This window comes from Stigmatopora nigra, chromosome 2, assembly GCF_051989575.1.
Source record: "Stigmatopora nigra isolate UIUO_SnigA chromosome 2, RoL_Snig_1.1, whole genome shotgun sequence".
Lineage (NCBI taxonomy): Eukaryota > Metazoa > Chordata > Actinopteri > Syngnathiformes > Syngnathidae > Stigmatopora > Stigmatopora nigra.
In genome coordinates this window covers 13109973-13124000 of record NC_135509.1, presented here as the reverse complement: position 1 = coordinate 13124000, position 14028 = coordinate 13109973, and the positions used below count along the sequence as shown (strand labels likewise).

The following is a 14028-nucleotide window of genomic DNA, read 5'->3' as shown; positions in this document are numbered from 1 at the left end:
AATTCCAGATTGTCATCAAAATTTTCAAGTGACACTCACTCAACTGACTTTAATGCAGACCCCCCCCCCCCCCCCCCCCCGAAATGTATGCCTTTATAATTATGCAATTGCTCATCCTTCTACATATTTTTTTCTGATTGACTGTCAACCAATCCAAGCTGTTGTCTGCCTCTTCCCCAAAGTCAGATGAGATACTCCAGCTTCCTCTTGACCCTGAACAAGCAATAGAAAATGGATGGCTTGAATTTCAAGCACCTTTGAGCTGCTTTCAAGTGGGTGTGAATTATCGGTCTGCATCAGGTACTGGTTGGTGCACCTTCACATGCTCTCTCCTTTAAACAACCAAGGCCACAATGACCGAGTAAGAACATTGTAGGACTCTGAAAACAGCTTCACAACATGAGTGTAAAAACAAACATAACCCTCACTCAAATAGGGACAGTCAGTTTATTGAACAGCAATTTGTGACAGGAAAAACAACTTTTTGACCATGGCATCGTAAACAATGCATAGGACGTGGTGTCAATCACCGCACACAAAGATACACACTCTCTTCGTCATGAAAAGTATTGTTGGGGGTGTTGTTGTGTGTTAAAGTGCTGTGTAATGCACATTTCCTCTTAGAGGAAGTGAACAGAGGTCGTGAGGAGGGCTCAGACCCCTGAAAAGATTGTGAAGGTCATGTTCCTACATTATTGTGATGCTGACATTAGTAAGTTCATTTTTGCTGCTAGTGTGTGTCGCTTCTACTTATTGCATATTTGTGAGCTGGTTTTGTGTACATCTAAGTTTTAGGTGAACGTGTAAAGCAATAAATCTTTCGATCATAAATATTTGACTATGACTAAATAATACATCTTTTTATATCTAAGTTACATTCTTATATTTGATTCATTAAGAATATGTAGGCAATATATATATTTTGTGGATAACTGTTCATAGTGCACACCATCACATGGGTCAGGGTTGTATCAACCCAACATATATAAACTCTTTTTTATGGTTTTCACTGGACTCAAATACATTTTGCATTAGAATCTGTGTGTCTGCACACTCTTTGGGACTGTTAATCAAAGGGTGAAATCATGTGCCTTATTCTTCCTTTGTGCTTTCGGTACTACTCAAAAGTCTTCTCTGCACCAGGTGATAGGGATGGCACACGAGTGTGACAGACAGACAGACAGAAAGACAGACTAAACAACAGAAGCAAAGAGAACAACTACACTTCAGCTACATCACTACACTGCCCATACGCACGCACATACGCACTCACGTAAGCCAAATCACAAGATCAGCAATAAATCATGTCATGAGTAAAGCTTCATGGTTTACACAGCATTGTCTAAACTAAAATATGATAACATAACATACGGTAGAGCATTTAAAAACAATGAACAAGATTTAAACCAAATAGGTTTGATCACAAGAACAGCATTCATGAGATAAAGATTTGGAATGTCAAAAAAAAAAAAAAAGAGCACAATAGTGGATTATGGAGATGATCGCACGTAAGCAAATTTTCCCGTGGCTCAGCTGTTACAGTTATTACAGCAGGAGGTGCCAGTCGACCTTATGGCTTTTGCTTTAAGACTGCTGACAATTGCTTGCATGAGATTTAGTCACTATCATTAGCGCTGTCCCCGTAATGGAGGGAGAACCGGTCCAAAAGGCCGATGTTTCATTTCAATAGGGCCAAGAGCTATTGGCTTGGAGCTTATTATAGTCCTATCACCATTATATGACGCTTCATTTCATCCGGCTGAACAACACCGAGAATTGTGTGATCTATGAAAAGTCACTAAGCAATTATTCAATACCCTTAACGTCCAGCTTAAGGTCCATGTACCGCTATGTCTTTTGTCCTCACTAGTAAGACAATTCAGTAGTGTATGAGGAAGGGTTATGGCTTACTACTGCTTTCCATGACTCTATGAGATTTCTGCACTCTATAACATGTTATTTATTTATAAAATATATACTGACAATTTAGCACTAATCAAGACATGGCATTCATATGTGGAGATGATAAAGTCCATATATTTGGATTCTATGTTATTTACACAAGGAAAATAGTTACATTCCTTATAAAGGTTGTGAATATACATTTTGTACATTTGATATGTATATTGTGCAGTCAATTTTTTTAGCTTCAGAATTAAAGCTTTGAAACCTGGAGCTCAAATATGATTTTAGACAACGTAACTGATGTCGATCAAGATACTAGTAGCAGTTATATGTATTTTTCCTACTTAGAGGCCAAGGTTTTTCTACTAGCGAGGAAAAAAGAGCACATAGTAAGTACTATATATCACATGGACAGAAGGATAGAATTCATGAAATGATTTGACTTTATAAGAAATGAATGCTCAGTACTGGCACCTCCCGAGCACGTGTCTTTGATTGCATACACCCATTGGCATGTGAGCGAATATTTGATAAAATTCCTTCATCATAACACAAAGTCACCTCCCAATGGATATGATGGGTATGAGAGGTAGATGTGCAAATAAGCCATCATGTACAAAACAAATAATATTTTCCAAAGCATAGACTTCCTACCATCTGCATATGTAAAATATAATCAAGGTGGACACGTCAATACTACATAGAAACATACAGTGCCATAAAACCTATAGAAAGAAACATTGATAAATACTATTTATACGCCCACATACTATAGAACACGTTAAAAAGTTGCATCTGATATCTACAGTGCAACAATACAGCAAAGTGGGGCGCTAGAGCGGAATGTGATTAGATTAAAAAGACATCAAAGTCACCTTGATCTCCGGTTAGATAAATCAATGGCAGGGATTTAAAACTGTCATGCATACATTGAAAGATAACAGGGACCACTTTCCAAGGCAGCTTAAAGCAACATCCACAAACATGTTTGATAAACAAAACAAATGATGATTTGATTTTGGATTTCACAATTAAAGTTAGTAAATAGCTCTTTGGGCCCTGCAAGGGAATTCTAGTTTTGACATATATGAATCAAGATTTCTGTAAACAATGAGTTAAAATTGCCATCAACCATAACTAGCTCTACTGTCTATAAGCATTCAATCTTTAGGTATGTGAGTGTTCTTTTACCATAGCCCACTCTGTCTCCAGGCTACACAACACAAAAGGATCTTTCAGATTAAGTGAACAGTAGAATCATTGTGTATGCGGCAGACGGAATCAAATCTTCTCTAAAAGAGAAGGGAAAGCAAACAGGGTAATAAAAGCCATTGTATATGTACTTTAAGGGATGTGGCTTCTCTGGTGTGCTGCTATCACATCAACACTTTCCCTGAACGTTCCTACTCTGAAAAGTGCTAAACACAACACACTCTTAACCCAAGTTTAACTTAAATCTGTCAAACATAATAACGATCGTGAATCCGTTCCCCCCCCCCTGCTGTAGTGAAAATGGCACATTTGCCTAGATTTGCAAGCTTTCACTGCTCTCGCCACAAGTAGAAGCGTGAGCTGTTATCAGCAGCCCAACACTAGTTTCTTAGGCAGTGCAGATTCTCCAGGATGACACATCCAAATTCATCACAGCCAGAAGGGATGGCGTATAACCAGCATTGTCAAGCGTGTGGAGGAAATACCAGGAGACAGACAAATACACCTATACAGCAATGCTAGGACACTCATATGCGTTTTGTGTGTGTTTTTTTTAGATATTATGGGAGTTGCCTACAGGCAGTTTAAGTATGATTTGAGATTCTAATAAACATCTCTTGTTATTTCTTGTCAAAGAATTAGATTATGTCATCTAAATACAGAATTTACCCTGGACTTTACATTACATTTATCCAGTGTTCCCTTTATATTTTTCCGCAATATATAATAAAACGAGAGCATTGGGAAATATCCTGAATAGCGCTATAGGTAAAAATCTCGATATGTGTGCTTGTATTAATCTATTTTTTTTTTACGTTTGTCACATTTAGTAATTCCAAGAGGATTACTGTTTTAAACAATCAGGTAAATGAAAGCAGCTTGCAAGACTGCAGCAACCAAGGGCAGGCAGTCAACCTTGAAATTTTTCGAGGATATAAAACGACGCGTGTTGTCATTAAAAATTCAGCCTCCTTCAAACCGAAGCTGACATTTTTAGCTTTGCATCAGGACTAATGTGCGCCACCATAGGCAGCTAGACGACAAACGGAGGCTGCCTCCTTCACCATTCCGACATTCAAGACAATAAATTCTCAACGAAACTAGCGCATAATCATAAAAAATACCAACAAAATGCTCTGTAAGAATGAGATGACTCTTCACTCAGGTGGTAATGTGATGCGATTTGGGCGGGAAAGGCATAAAAGGATATGCTTCCTAGTTGTCCTTTTTAGGCAAGAGGCTTAGAAGATACTCTCCCACACCCAGGAAGTAAACCACCTGGGCGATGCCAAAGAGAGGCGCGATGACCAAGGCTCGACAGTAGGCCCCCTTCAGGAAGGCTGCTGGGCCTTCATTACGCAAGATTTTCCTTGAAAGACCATGAGGACAAAGCATTACACAAGCCAGAGGCACAAACATGAGATAAGCGGCGTCAGTTAAGACACGATGAGATCACCTGATGCAGTCGGTCACTCCGCTGTACGTGTCCTCTGTGCTCCCCCGGTTCAAAGATTGAAGTCTTGTCTTTATCACTGTAGCGTGCAAAACGCAGGTTGCAATTATCAAGTCGGTGTCAATTACTTTGGTAAGCTGGCTCCCCACTTACCGTCGACTGGGTTGACCGCCACGGCAGCTGTGCTCCCAGCTAAGCAGCCTGAAAGGAACGACACGTAGAAAGGAGCGGGTCCTTCCGCACCTCGCTTTCCTAATGTATTCAGGTTAGCAAAGAGAGGGAAGTAGATGATGGAGAATGGAACATCCCTAGAAAACAGAAGACATTTTAAATTTCATTGCATTACTGAGACTCACACTGCAGGTGCAACTTTTTTTTAATTTTACCTGAGTATTGTGGCACCCAGCCCCTTGTATAATCCAGCAATTCCTTTTTCACTCAGTAATTGTCTGGTGAGCTGCATTGCAGTTGGCGATTTGGGTTCTATGGTGCCCGCTGGCACCGATTCTGGCATCAGTTTCCGCTGTGCCGCTAAGAAACATAGGAAAGTTGTGCAGTTAATCTGGTTAAAAATATTCATGAGTTTAATCAGTACCAGTTTAAACAAAATTAATTATCCTTGGTGATAGGTTTTTTTGTCTTGTTTTTTTCCATTGCAATGTACTTAGATGTCCACATAGAGCCACTATTTCTCCAGTTTACACATCTACACAAAGCCACAATACGTAACAGTTTTTAAAGTGTCTTACCAATACGTCCAGCATCTTGGAGCTGAATTTTCAACATCTCCATAGGAGTGGTGACAATAACCTGAAACAGAACATAGTATAAATGTTCAAAGTATTACTTCACAAAATATGATTGAACACATTGGTGAACCAATCAGTCTCATAACATAATATGTTATTTATTGCATGACATTGCTGGCATATTGAATGTGTGATAATGTACTTTGTCAAGTTTTGAATCCCACAGTGCACGCAATGAGAAAAAAAATGCATGTCGCATATCGGGAGGTAAGGATTTCACATTCAAAAACAAAGAATATGCTTCCAACTCATTTCCATATGCTCTTGAGTCATTTTAGCTTCAGGCATAGACAAATGAAGGTAAGAGCTGGTGTTCTGCAGGAGGCAGCAATTCGCAGCAATTCCAGATGGAGAACAGCAGGATTCTATCCAAGCACCACCTCAATTACTCACCTGGCAAGTGCCTGCACCGCACCCAGCCAGCATCTCTTTGAGCAAAGTGAGCTTTCTATAGGCAAATAAAGACAAAAAATGCAGTTTTTACACCACAAGCATAAGAATCAAGATATTTATCTAGAGTTGAAATAAGACTTTCTGCCACCTGCGACTGTTTGACAGCCATTTCAACAGTCTGGACACACGGGAGAACAAATCATTAACAAGATGCCGCTTCAGTTAAGTCAATCATTCATCAACCTGAATCCATGTCACTATAGCGATGGAGTTACAACTAGTATATCTCAAAGAATAATATGATATTTAGAAGTCCAAATAGGATTACACATTGGATTACTGGTCTTGCATACAAGTAACTCTACTGGTGTTAACTGTTACCATGCAATGTTTGGTATCTCAGTGATGAGAGAATAGTGGAGGACTAACTGAGGCCTCTGTTGGAACACAAACAACTAACGTATCACGTTACATGTTAGCAAAGTAGCTGATCACTGTGTGAAATAGGGGCAGCTGAGAAACGAATTAACCCCTCACCCATCCTTGGAGAGGTGATGCCTGAAGAAGTCATTGGCCGCCAACTTGATGGCTTTTTCTGGTGTGACCAGTGTTAAATTCACCGCTGCACCTAGGAAGGGGGAGAAGTGGCACAATAAAAGGCAGATATAATGAAGGGATTTTTTTTCTAAATTCAGCGGAACCTCTAAATTTTAAGGACCTTAATGTCGTATAGTTCAGAATTTAAATAAAATGATGTAAATAGGATTTTACCTTGTATGGGTGAATCTGAATATCTATTTCAATATCTTAAATTCTAAATTAGAGAACTATTTCAATTTATAATGTGAAACTCAGATATGCATAGATCACTGAATGTGATGCAACTATATAATATGAAATATGAATAAACTTTTGGTTGGGAGACGACCACTCAACTACCTGAGTTACGGTTCTAATATTGCACAGAATGTCAGCATATTGCGGTAAAATAGCATATTTTATGATAGACTGACTCTTACTGTTTTAGAAATCCCAAGTAGATTCATGTTTACTCTTGTATGATTGTTAAATAAGTTCAAAATGAATTCAAACCATTTTTAAACGTATTATGAAGGCAGTTTCACCGTAATTTTAAATGTCAGTTTCTCCTCCAGCTTCTTTACATTGTCAATAGGTGCCGATGTATGCAATGGTAATAGTTAGTTGTCTCTCTGTGACCTTCATTTGGTCTGGCAACTATTCCAGACTGTCCCTTGCCTCATATAAAATCAAATGGAAGTGACTCAAGCTCATCAATAAATCTTTTCAGAACAAGATTAGAAAATGAATGTGTGAAATAAATGTAACTAAAAAGCAACTCATTCCCCCATTGATCAACATTCTTGAGCCAATTGTGTTTGACCTCAGAGGTTCCACTATTATTGCCTGCAGTCATCAAAGCAATTGATGCCCTTTTGACTCTTGCTTTCCTATTTTTTAATCAAATGTTCCCTCAAATTCCAAACTTACCTCTATACATCCCAAAGTATCCCTCTGACCGGATGGTCTTGATAAGGCAGTCTGACCTGAAATAAAAGAATCAAACAACAAGGGGAGGAACGTGACATAGAAGCGCTGAGGTCAGGTCTTACTTGACATGTCGAGAAGGACTTACATGCTGGTGTAAAGGCGAGATCCATTTTGCTGATTTTGCAAGCGAGTTTTTGCCAAGTCGATGGGAAACACGCAGGTAACTCCAATTAGACCAGCGACACCCCCATTGATCAATTTGGCAGGCAAACTATAGAAAATAAGACAGAAGCGCGAAAGCGCAAGATAAAAATAAGGCCAAAGTCTTTTAGTATTTCAAGCACTATCTTACCTGATCTGCTTGTCAGCCATTTATATGAAGCCCTGTCTCCTCACTGTCGTGTCAATGTGTCTGTTAGCTTTGGACGGTGGGAACAGTCGCGTTATTCAGTGGGCTGTTTGTTGTAGAAAGGTCTTTTCAGATGATGTATTCCGAATGATGATTTTTAGCGTACTTTGTCTTATGTCGCTGCAGTCGTTTGAGGTGGAGCGTATCTGAAATGAAATGCAGGGAGATATTTTAATACAATAAATGTGTAATGAAATTTATGATATTAATCTCATACAGTGAATACTGTATGTAGACTTAATGAATCAACACAAACTTGAACAACAATATTCTGCAATATACAGGGTGTTCTGGGAAGAGTCCAAAAAGGCAACACAAGGTCAAATGACTTAAACGCATTAAATTTGGATTCATTACCAAAGATTAAAGAAAAGCAACCATCATGAAAACTGTCATACTTTGTGAGTTCAACATAAGTAATAATTGCTATACTTTTGGCTGAGTTACTCAAATTAGCAACAGAAATGACACTTAAAGCTGCCATAGTATGGTCATATATCAAAAGCAAAGCATTTTATTGTCCCTCTTTGAACAATCATTTTTGCTCAACACATTAAAAATGTTTCTAAAATGTGCCCTATTTTTGGAACAGTGTTCCAGTGTATGAAGATGCTTCCTTTTCCCACTTTCAATACCCCCTCCCCCTACTTCCACCAATCGCCGGTTGCCTCTGTCGGCGACCAAATCCCGCCTCCCCCTAGTAATGCGCCTCAGTCACGAGTCACGACTCTCAGCTTTTAGGAATCACAACCCGGCATAGTGGTGGGTTTCTTTGTATACCCCCCACATTGGCATATATCAGTGAGACGTAACACTCTGCTTGGACAGATTGCACAAGTGTGGATGTTTCCATGGTAGATAACAAGGAGGCAGCTGTGTGTTTAGCTTGTACAGCTTGACGCCTCCCCCTCTAACCTCCGCCAGAGGTGGAGAAAAGAATGTGTGTATGTGGAGTTAGGGGGTCAGATTAGGTCATGTCGTTGCCTCTCTTGCGACATCTGACACAGTTTTTACTCTGTCAATAAAAACATATATTACTGCTTTTAAACTTATAGAATATAGTGAAAATATTTCAATGGTTGTCAATGGATTTCTGCTTTTTCAGTCTCATCTCTGGGTTATTCTCAAATAAATAAAAAGGTCAAAATAAATGTTATAAGTCTGGGTTGAGTATAATTGGGTTGCTCACCAATCCACGAGTCACCCACAAAATTGCCATTGTTCATCTTTTAGTCATGCCTGCAGCTTAATGTGTCCACTGTAGTCCATCACGACCCATAGTATGCCCCCAGTATTTTTTTTTTTTTTGCCCTCCTGTGCTGTCATGACAGATGAGTCAGTATGAATGAGACAAGTGGCCTCTGTGTGGTCATCAGTTGCTGACAAAATCTCATAAGATTTACATTTTGGAAGCAAATTAATTCTAAAATTACTTTTCAACTAACGCAACAAAATGCATCTACTCTTCAGTTGAAGTTCTAGTCACAGTGGAATAACAGTGACCAACATGTTAAATGTTTTAGTCAGTTATTATGCTAGATTACATGTCAAGATTGTTATGCCCAGACCGAAATCACGCAAGACAAAATGAGCATTTGAAATAAAATATAAACACTATTTCAAATTTGGCTATTTAAAGTCAAGAACATTTAAAAGTCCAGCCTCAACTACTACAGTACAACTGGGGCTGCAATCAATAAAACAAATGAAGTGATTGCAAACCACAGCATGCTTGTTTGTTGTCCTTTTCTCAAAACTGTTTTTTTGTGTGTATAGTTTTATAGGTAAGCAAAACTTTGCCCCAGAGAATAAAGATAATTATAATCCAAATGCAACATTGGTTTCCTCCGATATGCAGTCCCTGTCAAGGTCATTAGTGAAGCTATCACATTAATGAATTTCACAATTTTCCTAAAAAAAAAAACAATTAGTTTATTTATAGTATTTTTTTTTTTTTAGTTTATACTGTAACTGTCTGGACAGGTTTGCCAAGTTTTCCAGTTTTGTTGATCATTTACACACAAAGGGTAGCCCATGGGTTCACCATACTAAAATGTTATAACTTAAATTACTTTTGTGAAAAGAGAATTAACAAGATAAATTTAGGTCATAGGCTTCGTGCAAATAATTCTATAAATAATTTGTTAGAAAATTGATGGTGAGTAAACAGCTGTAAAAATGTAAGCGACATAATAATAGGGGGAGGTAGAATTTGTTGAGTTGTATTTATTTTTAAATCCCAATAATTTTGATGGGTTAAGATTTGGGAATTGTTCAATTTAAAAGTTCAACCTCACTCAGGGCTGTTAAAAAAAATAAAGACAGAATATTATTGCTTAATGGACTAATACCTGTCTAAAATCATCAATGTTGAAGAATACCTGAATGGCCTTTGTATCTTACAATAACTTTTAGTCACACGTTGTAAAAGTAGTCTCTGCTGCAGAACCTTGAACTCGGCATTTAAAGGTGCCATTGGACACGTTCAATAAAATCGGTGAATGCGACCACTGACTGCTGCTACAGATAACAGCTCCGTTGTGACCCTTGTTCATCATTTCAACAATGAGCCCATAAATACTGCTTCTTTTACCAAGACAGCGCCAGCAAGTAACAAAAACAATGCCTGCAAAATGTCAGAATTACACAATGCAAACGATTACAAAGGCAGCACATGCTGTAAGTAATTAGGTCATTTCTGTCCGTTATTGAAAAATAAATAAATATATTTTAAAAATTGTCATCTTTTAGGGACATGATTAAGTATCACAAAAGACAGGTTATAGTAATGATGTGCACTATGAGTTTATGGTCATCATAAATGAGTTGTGGTTGGCATTACTCTGTAAAATAGTTACATTATGTGTGCATGTTTAATAATGATAACCAAAAGGAATACATATAACGTCAAATAAACCATTCCTAAAATTAACAACGTTAACTTATTTTTACTAGTTTGCTACTATTAAAACATTGTGAATTTATGTTTTATGTATGTTTGAGTTGGAAAAAAAGATAATTGACGAAAATAAGGTTTATATAAAACGTAACAAATACAATGTATTGTTTAAAGGGGAATTAAAGTATATTTACTTTACTGTAAGAATTTGTTCCTAATGAGAGATACAGTGATGAAAGAAGAACATTGCCATTTGGCAATGTTTAAAAGGCAACATATGAAGAAAAACAATTATATTTTGGTCACAAAGTTTTAGAGATATGCTAACGCATTGGGCCAACTGAAAAGAAAGTCAAAAGTATGCACTTTTTGAAGTGTCCTACAAGCCTTAAAGTGACATTGAGTTTTCATTTGCAACGCAGATAAGACCAAAAAAAAGTGTTGGCACAGCTCGATTACGCTGCTTGATTTGATCAGCTCGGAATGGTGTATATACATACTTGAGAACGCATAGAAAATGATTAAAAATGAGACATAGTTGTATATTGAAGACACAAGAAAACCACAAGCAACTTTACAAGCAAATTCCTTTAAGTCATTCAAATCAAAGTACCTCATGCGTCACGCCTCCTTGGCTGCCTCTCGGTTCTCATGTGGCAAAAAGAATGGAATCGGACCCTCACTCATTGACAGTGTGACGGGGTGAATCATTACAGGAAGTGGCCCAGAGAGGTCACATGAGAGTGCATTGACACAAAACGTCAGCAAAACAAGCCCAAAAAGATAGTTATACTCTTGCCGAGTGGGCGGTTATTATTAATGACAAATGGAGGATTTGAAGTGCTGCCTGGATAGTTGTACCATTTCTACTCTATTATTTTCTTGAGCAACAACGTTTATGAAAACAGAACAAACTCTTGACAAGTATCTTAAAAACGGATTGTTTTCAGAGTTTAGAGCCTGTAATTAATGTGATGCTATGTGTTTTTGGGGGTCATAGACGTTTGCTGAAACAGCTGGTAGTTATTACATTTGTTCTAGTGGTGATTTGCGATTTTTTATCTATTTTTGGCCAGCACGGAAGAGACAAGGGATTTTTTTTCTTTTGGTGTCACAGATAAATCGGATTCCGTCCCTCTGTCGCCTCCAACATGAGGATTATAAACCAATTCGCTGAAATCTCACTTTGCAATTTGCCTCTTGGTGCAAGTGAGAGTTATGAGCTAGCCAAAGCACTAAATTCCCTGCATAGGTGCTATGTGTTTGTTGAAGAACTACCGTCTAATGTTGAGGAAAAAAACGCATACAGTATCCTTAGCTAGCAGACCCTTTTCACTTTTCACTTGCCTGCACGGCAGTATTGGGAGTGAGCCTACCTCAAGAACACACACACACACACACACAAAAAAAAAACATATGCAGTGCTGGAGCATCTGGTTTCACTTATAGATTACAACAACAAAAGCTTGAATGACTTGAATGATTTTCACAAAGCAAGAGTCGAGCGTCAAATTGCCACAAACACATATAGTCCAAGTGACATTCAAAGTCCTTCCCTCAAGGATTTTAGCATGCTCTAAGAATGTTGTATATAGATTAAACAGAAGGGGAAAAACAAGCGGCGGGGGATACAGGATGGCAAAAATATATAGATACATAAATAAATAAATAAAATATTGCTCCAGATGTATGAGACGACACCCTACACCACGAATAGCATTGCTCATCAATAATTCCTCGGCGCCGGGAATGTTTTACAGGGGTAGCAGGTCGCATGAAGCCATACTGAGACTACATTGTTGGCCTTCCAAAACCAACAATTACTGTAAGTCTCTCACATTCGCTTGACCTTTTTAAACGACAAACGCTAACCCTCAATATAGATAAGTCTTCAATGACGTTGCGATTTACAGTAAAGTTCGCCATATCAGCAAAACTGACTCATCAAAAGGTAAGTGATTAGCCCAGACTGGTCATCGCTGTGTGGAGATTGCATGTTCTCCCCTGGGCTTGCGTGGGTTTTCTCTGGGTACTCCGGTTTCCTCCCACATCCCAAAAAACATGCAGGGTAGGCTGGTTGACCACTCTAAATTGCCACCTACGCATTAATGGTGGTCCAACTTGTCGTGCCATGCGATTGGCTGGGATAGGATCCCCCCCCCCCCCCCCCCCCCGCGATCCTTGTGAGGATAAGCAGTTCAGAAAATGAATGAGTCATCAAAATGTCATGAGACAATCGGTGAGGCAAAAAAAAAGAGGAGGTGGGCTCCAAATCCATACCTGTCAACTGGTACGTTCTCGCCGTAATTGGTACAACTGAAAGCCCATTTTTATATTGGTACGCTGTACACATGAAAATGGTACGCTAAACGGTGATTTTGAGAAAAAAAAATAAATTAAGGCTGCGGCACTTTCTAGCCATTTTTCACCATCCGCCATTGTTTCTTCCCGGAAACGCATGTCTGCCAAGTGATATATGTACCGGCGCCTCTGATTGGCTAAAAAAAAAAGATCATGATAAACATTTCGTTTTGTAACACTTTCACCATGTGATTTCCGTTTCCTGTTCCCTTGTTTATGTTTACTTTCATTTTCACTTGTTGTTCGTGATTTTTTACAAAAAAGTAAAGTGGTAAGATTTTCCATGTATTTATACATATATGTAAGGGCGAAAACAAAATTTGGTAAGATCACAAATGGTTCGAGGTTGACAGGTATGCAAATCCACAACGATCCCCTAAATGCCTAAAATGTATATTTGGGAAAATATGCATCACAAAGCTGGTTGCAACACCTGTCCTACCCCATGCGCACCACCGGGTAGTATATGCAATATATGATCATAACGCTGCAAATAGAAGTGGTCTTCCTTCTCGCGCAGCTTTTAAAATGACAAACATGATTAAAACATGATTATATAAAAGAAAGAAATAACGGCGAGGATGTCGCTCGCTCCCGAACGCGAAAAGCACGGCTGGTCGTTTCTCCCCTCGAGCATTTGAGCATTTTTCTTAAGATGACGCAGTCGCGTGATGTTATGAATACATTAAATATGCACATGTCGAATCGGAACATTGGAATGGGCATCATCTCTAAGAGCCAGACCGCCACCACATTGACGTGAAAAAAATGGAGCATTTGGAGAGAGACTACATACCGCAAATATCTGCTCCCGTTAACCCCTCTTTCTCCGGTATCGATGATCACGAGGGAATCGGAGCTTTACGCTGAAAATGTAGCGACAGAGCGGCTAACCACCGGTCTTACTAGCATCGGAGTACCGGGAAGGGAAGAAGAGGAGGTGGGAGTAAGGTGGGGATGGAGGAAGGGTGGGTACTTCGATGGTTGGGAAGGTAAGGGGAGGGGGAAGCTGATACTGGATACGTTCATAGGATGACTTGAAGTCAATGGAAAGGGCATATTAAAAAGTGCCCTCTAG

The 14028-nt window shown here is 38.9% G+C and overlaps 1 protein-coding gene across 2 annotated transcripts; it reads right to left on the bottom strand.

Annotated features, from left to right (window-relative positions):
* Nucleotides 1-428: 428 nt before the first annotated feature.
* slc25a22a (solute carrier family 25 member 22a) lies at nucleotides 429-13981 on the bottom strand. 2 transcript variants are annotated; one of them, XM_077744742.1, is made up of 11 exons: nucleotides 13747-13981; nucleotides 7634-7836; nucleotides 7427-7552; nucleotides 7282-7337; nucleotides 6310-6400; nucleotides 5773-5827; nucleotides 5320-5380; nucleotides 4957-5101; nucleotides 4724-4878; nucleotides 4574-4649; nucleotides 429-4486 (listed from the first exon to the last, which is right to left on the bottom strand). In XM_077744742.1, exons 2-11 carry the CDS (start codon nucleotides 7651-7653, stop codon nucleotides 4333-4335), a joined length of 939 nt encoding a protein of 312 aa, XP_077600868.1. In that variant the 5' UTR covers nucleotides 7654-7836; nucleotides 13747-13981; the 3' UTR covers nucleotides 429-4332. The 2 variants fall into 2 exon arrangements, with proteins under 2 accessions (XP_077600868.1, XP_077600878.1); XM_077744752.1 differs by lacking the exon at nucleotides 13747-13981 and adding an exon at nucleotides 11203-11281.
* Between the last annotated feature and the right edge of the window lie 47 nt (nucleotides 13982-14028).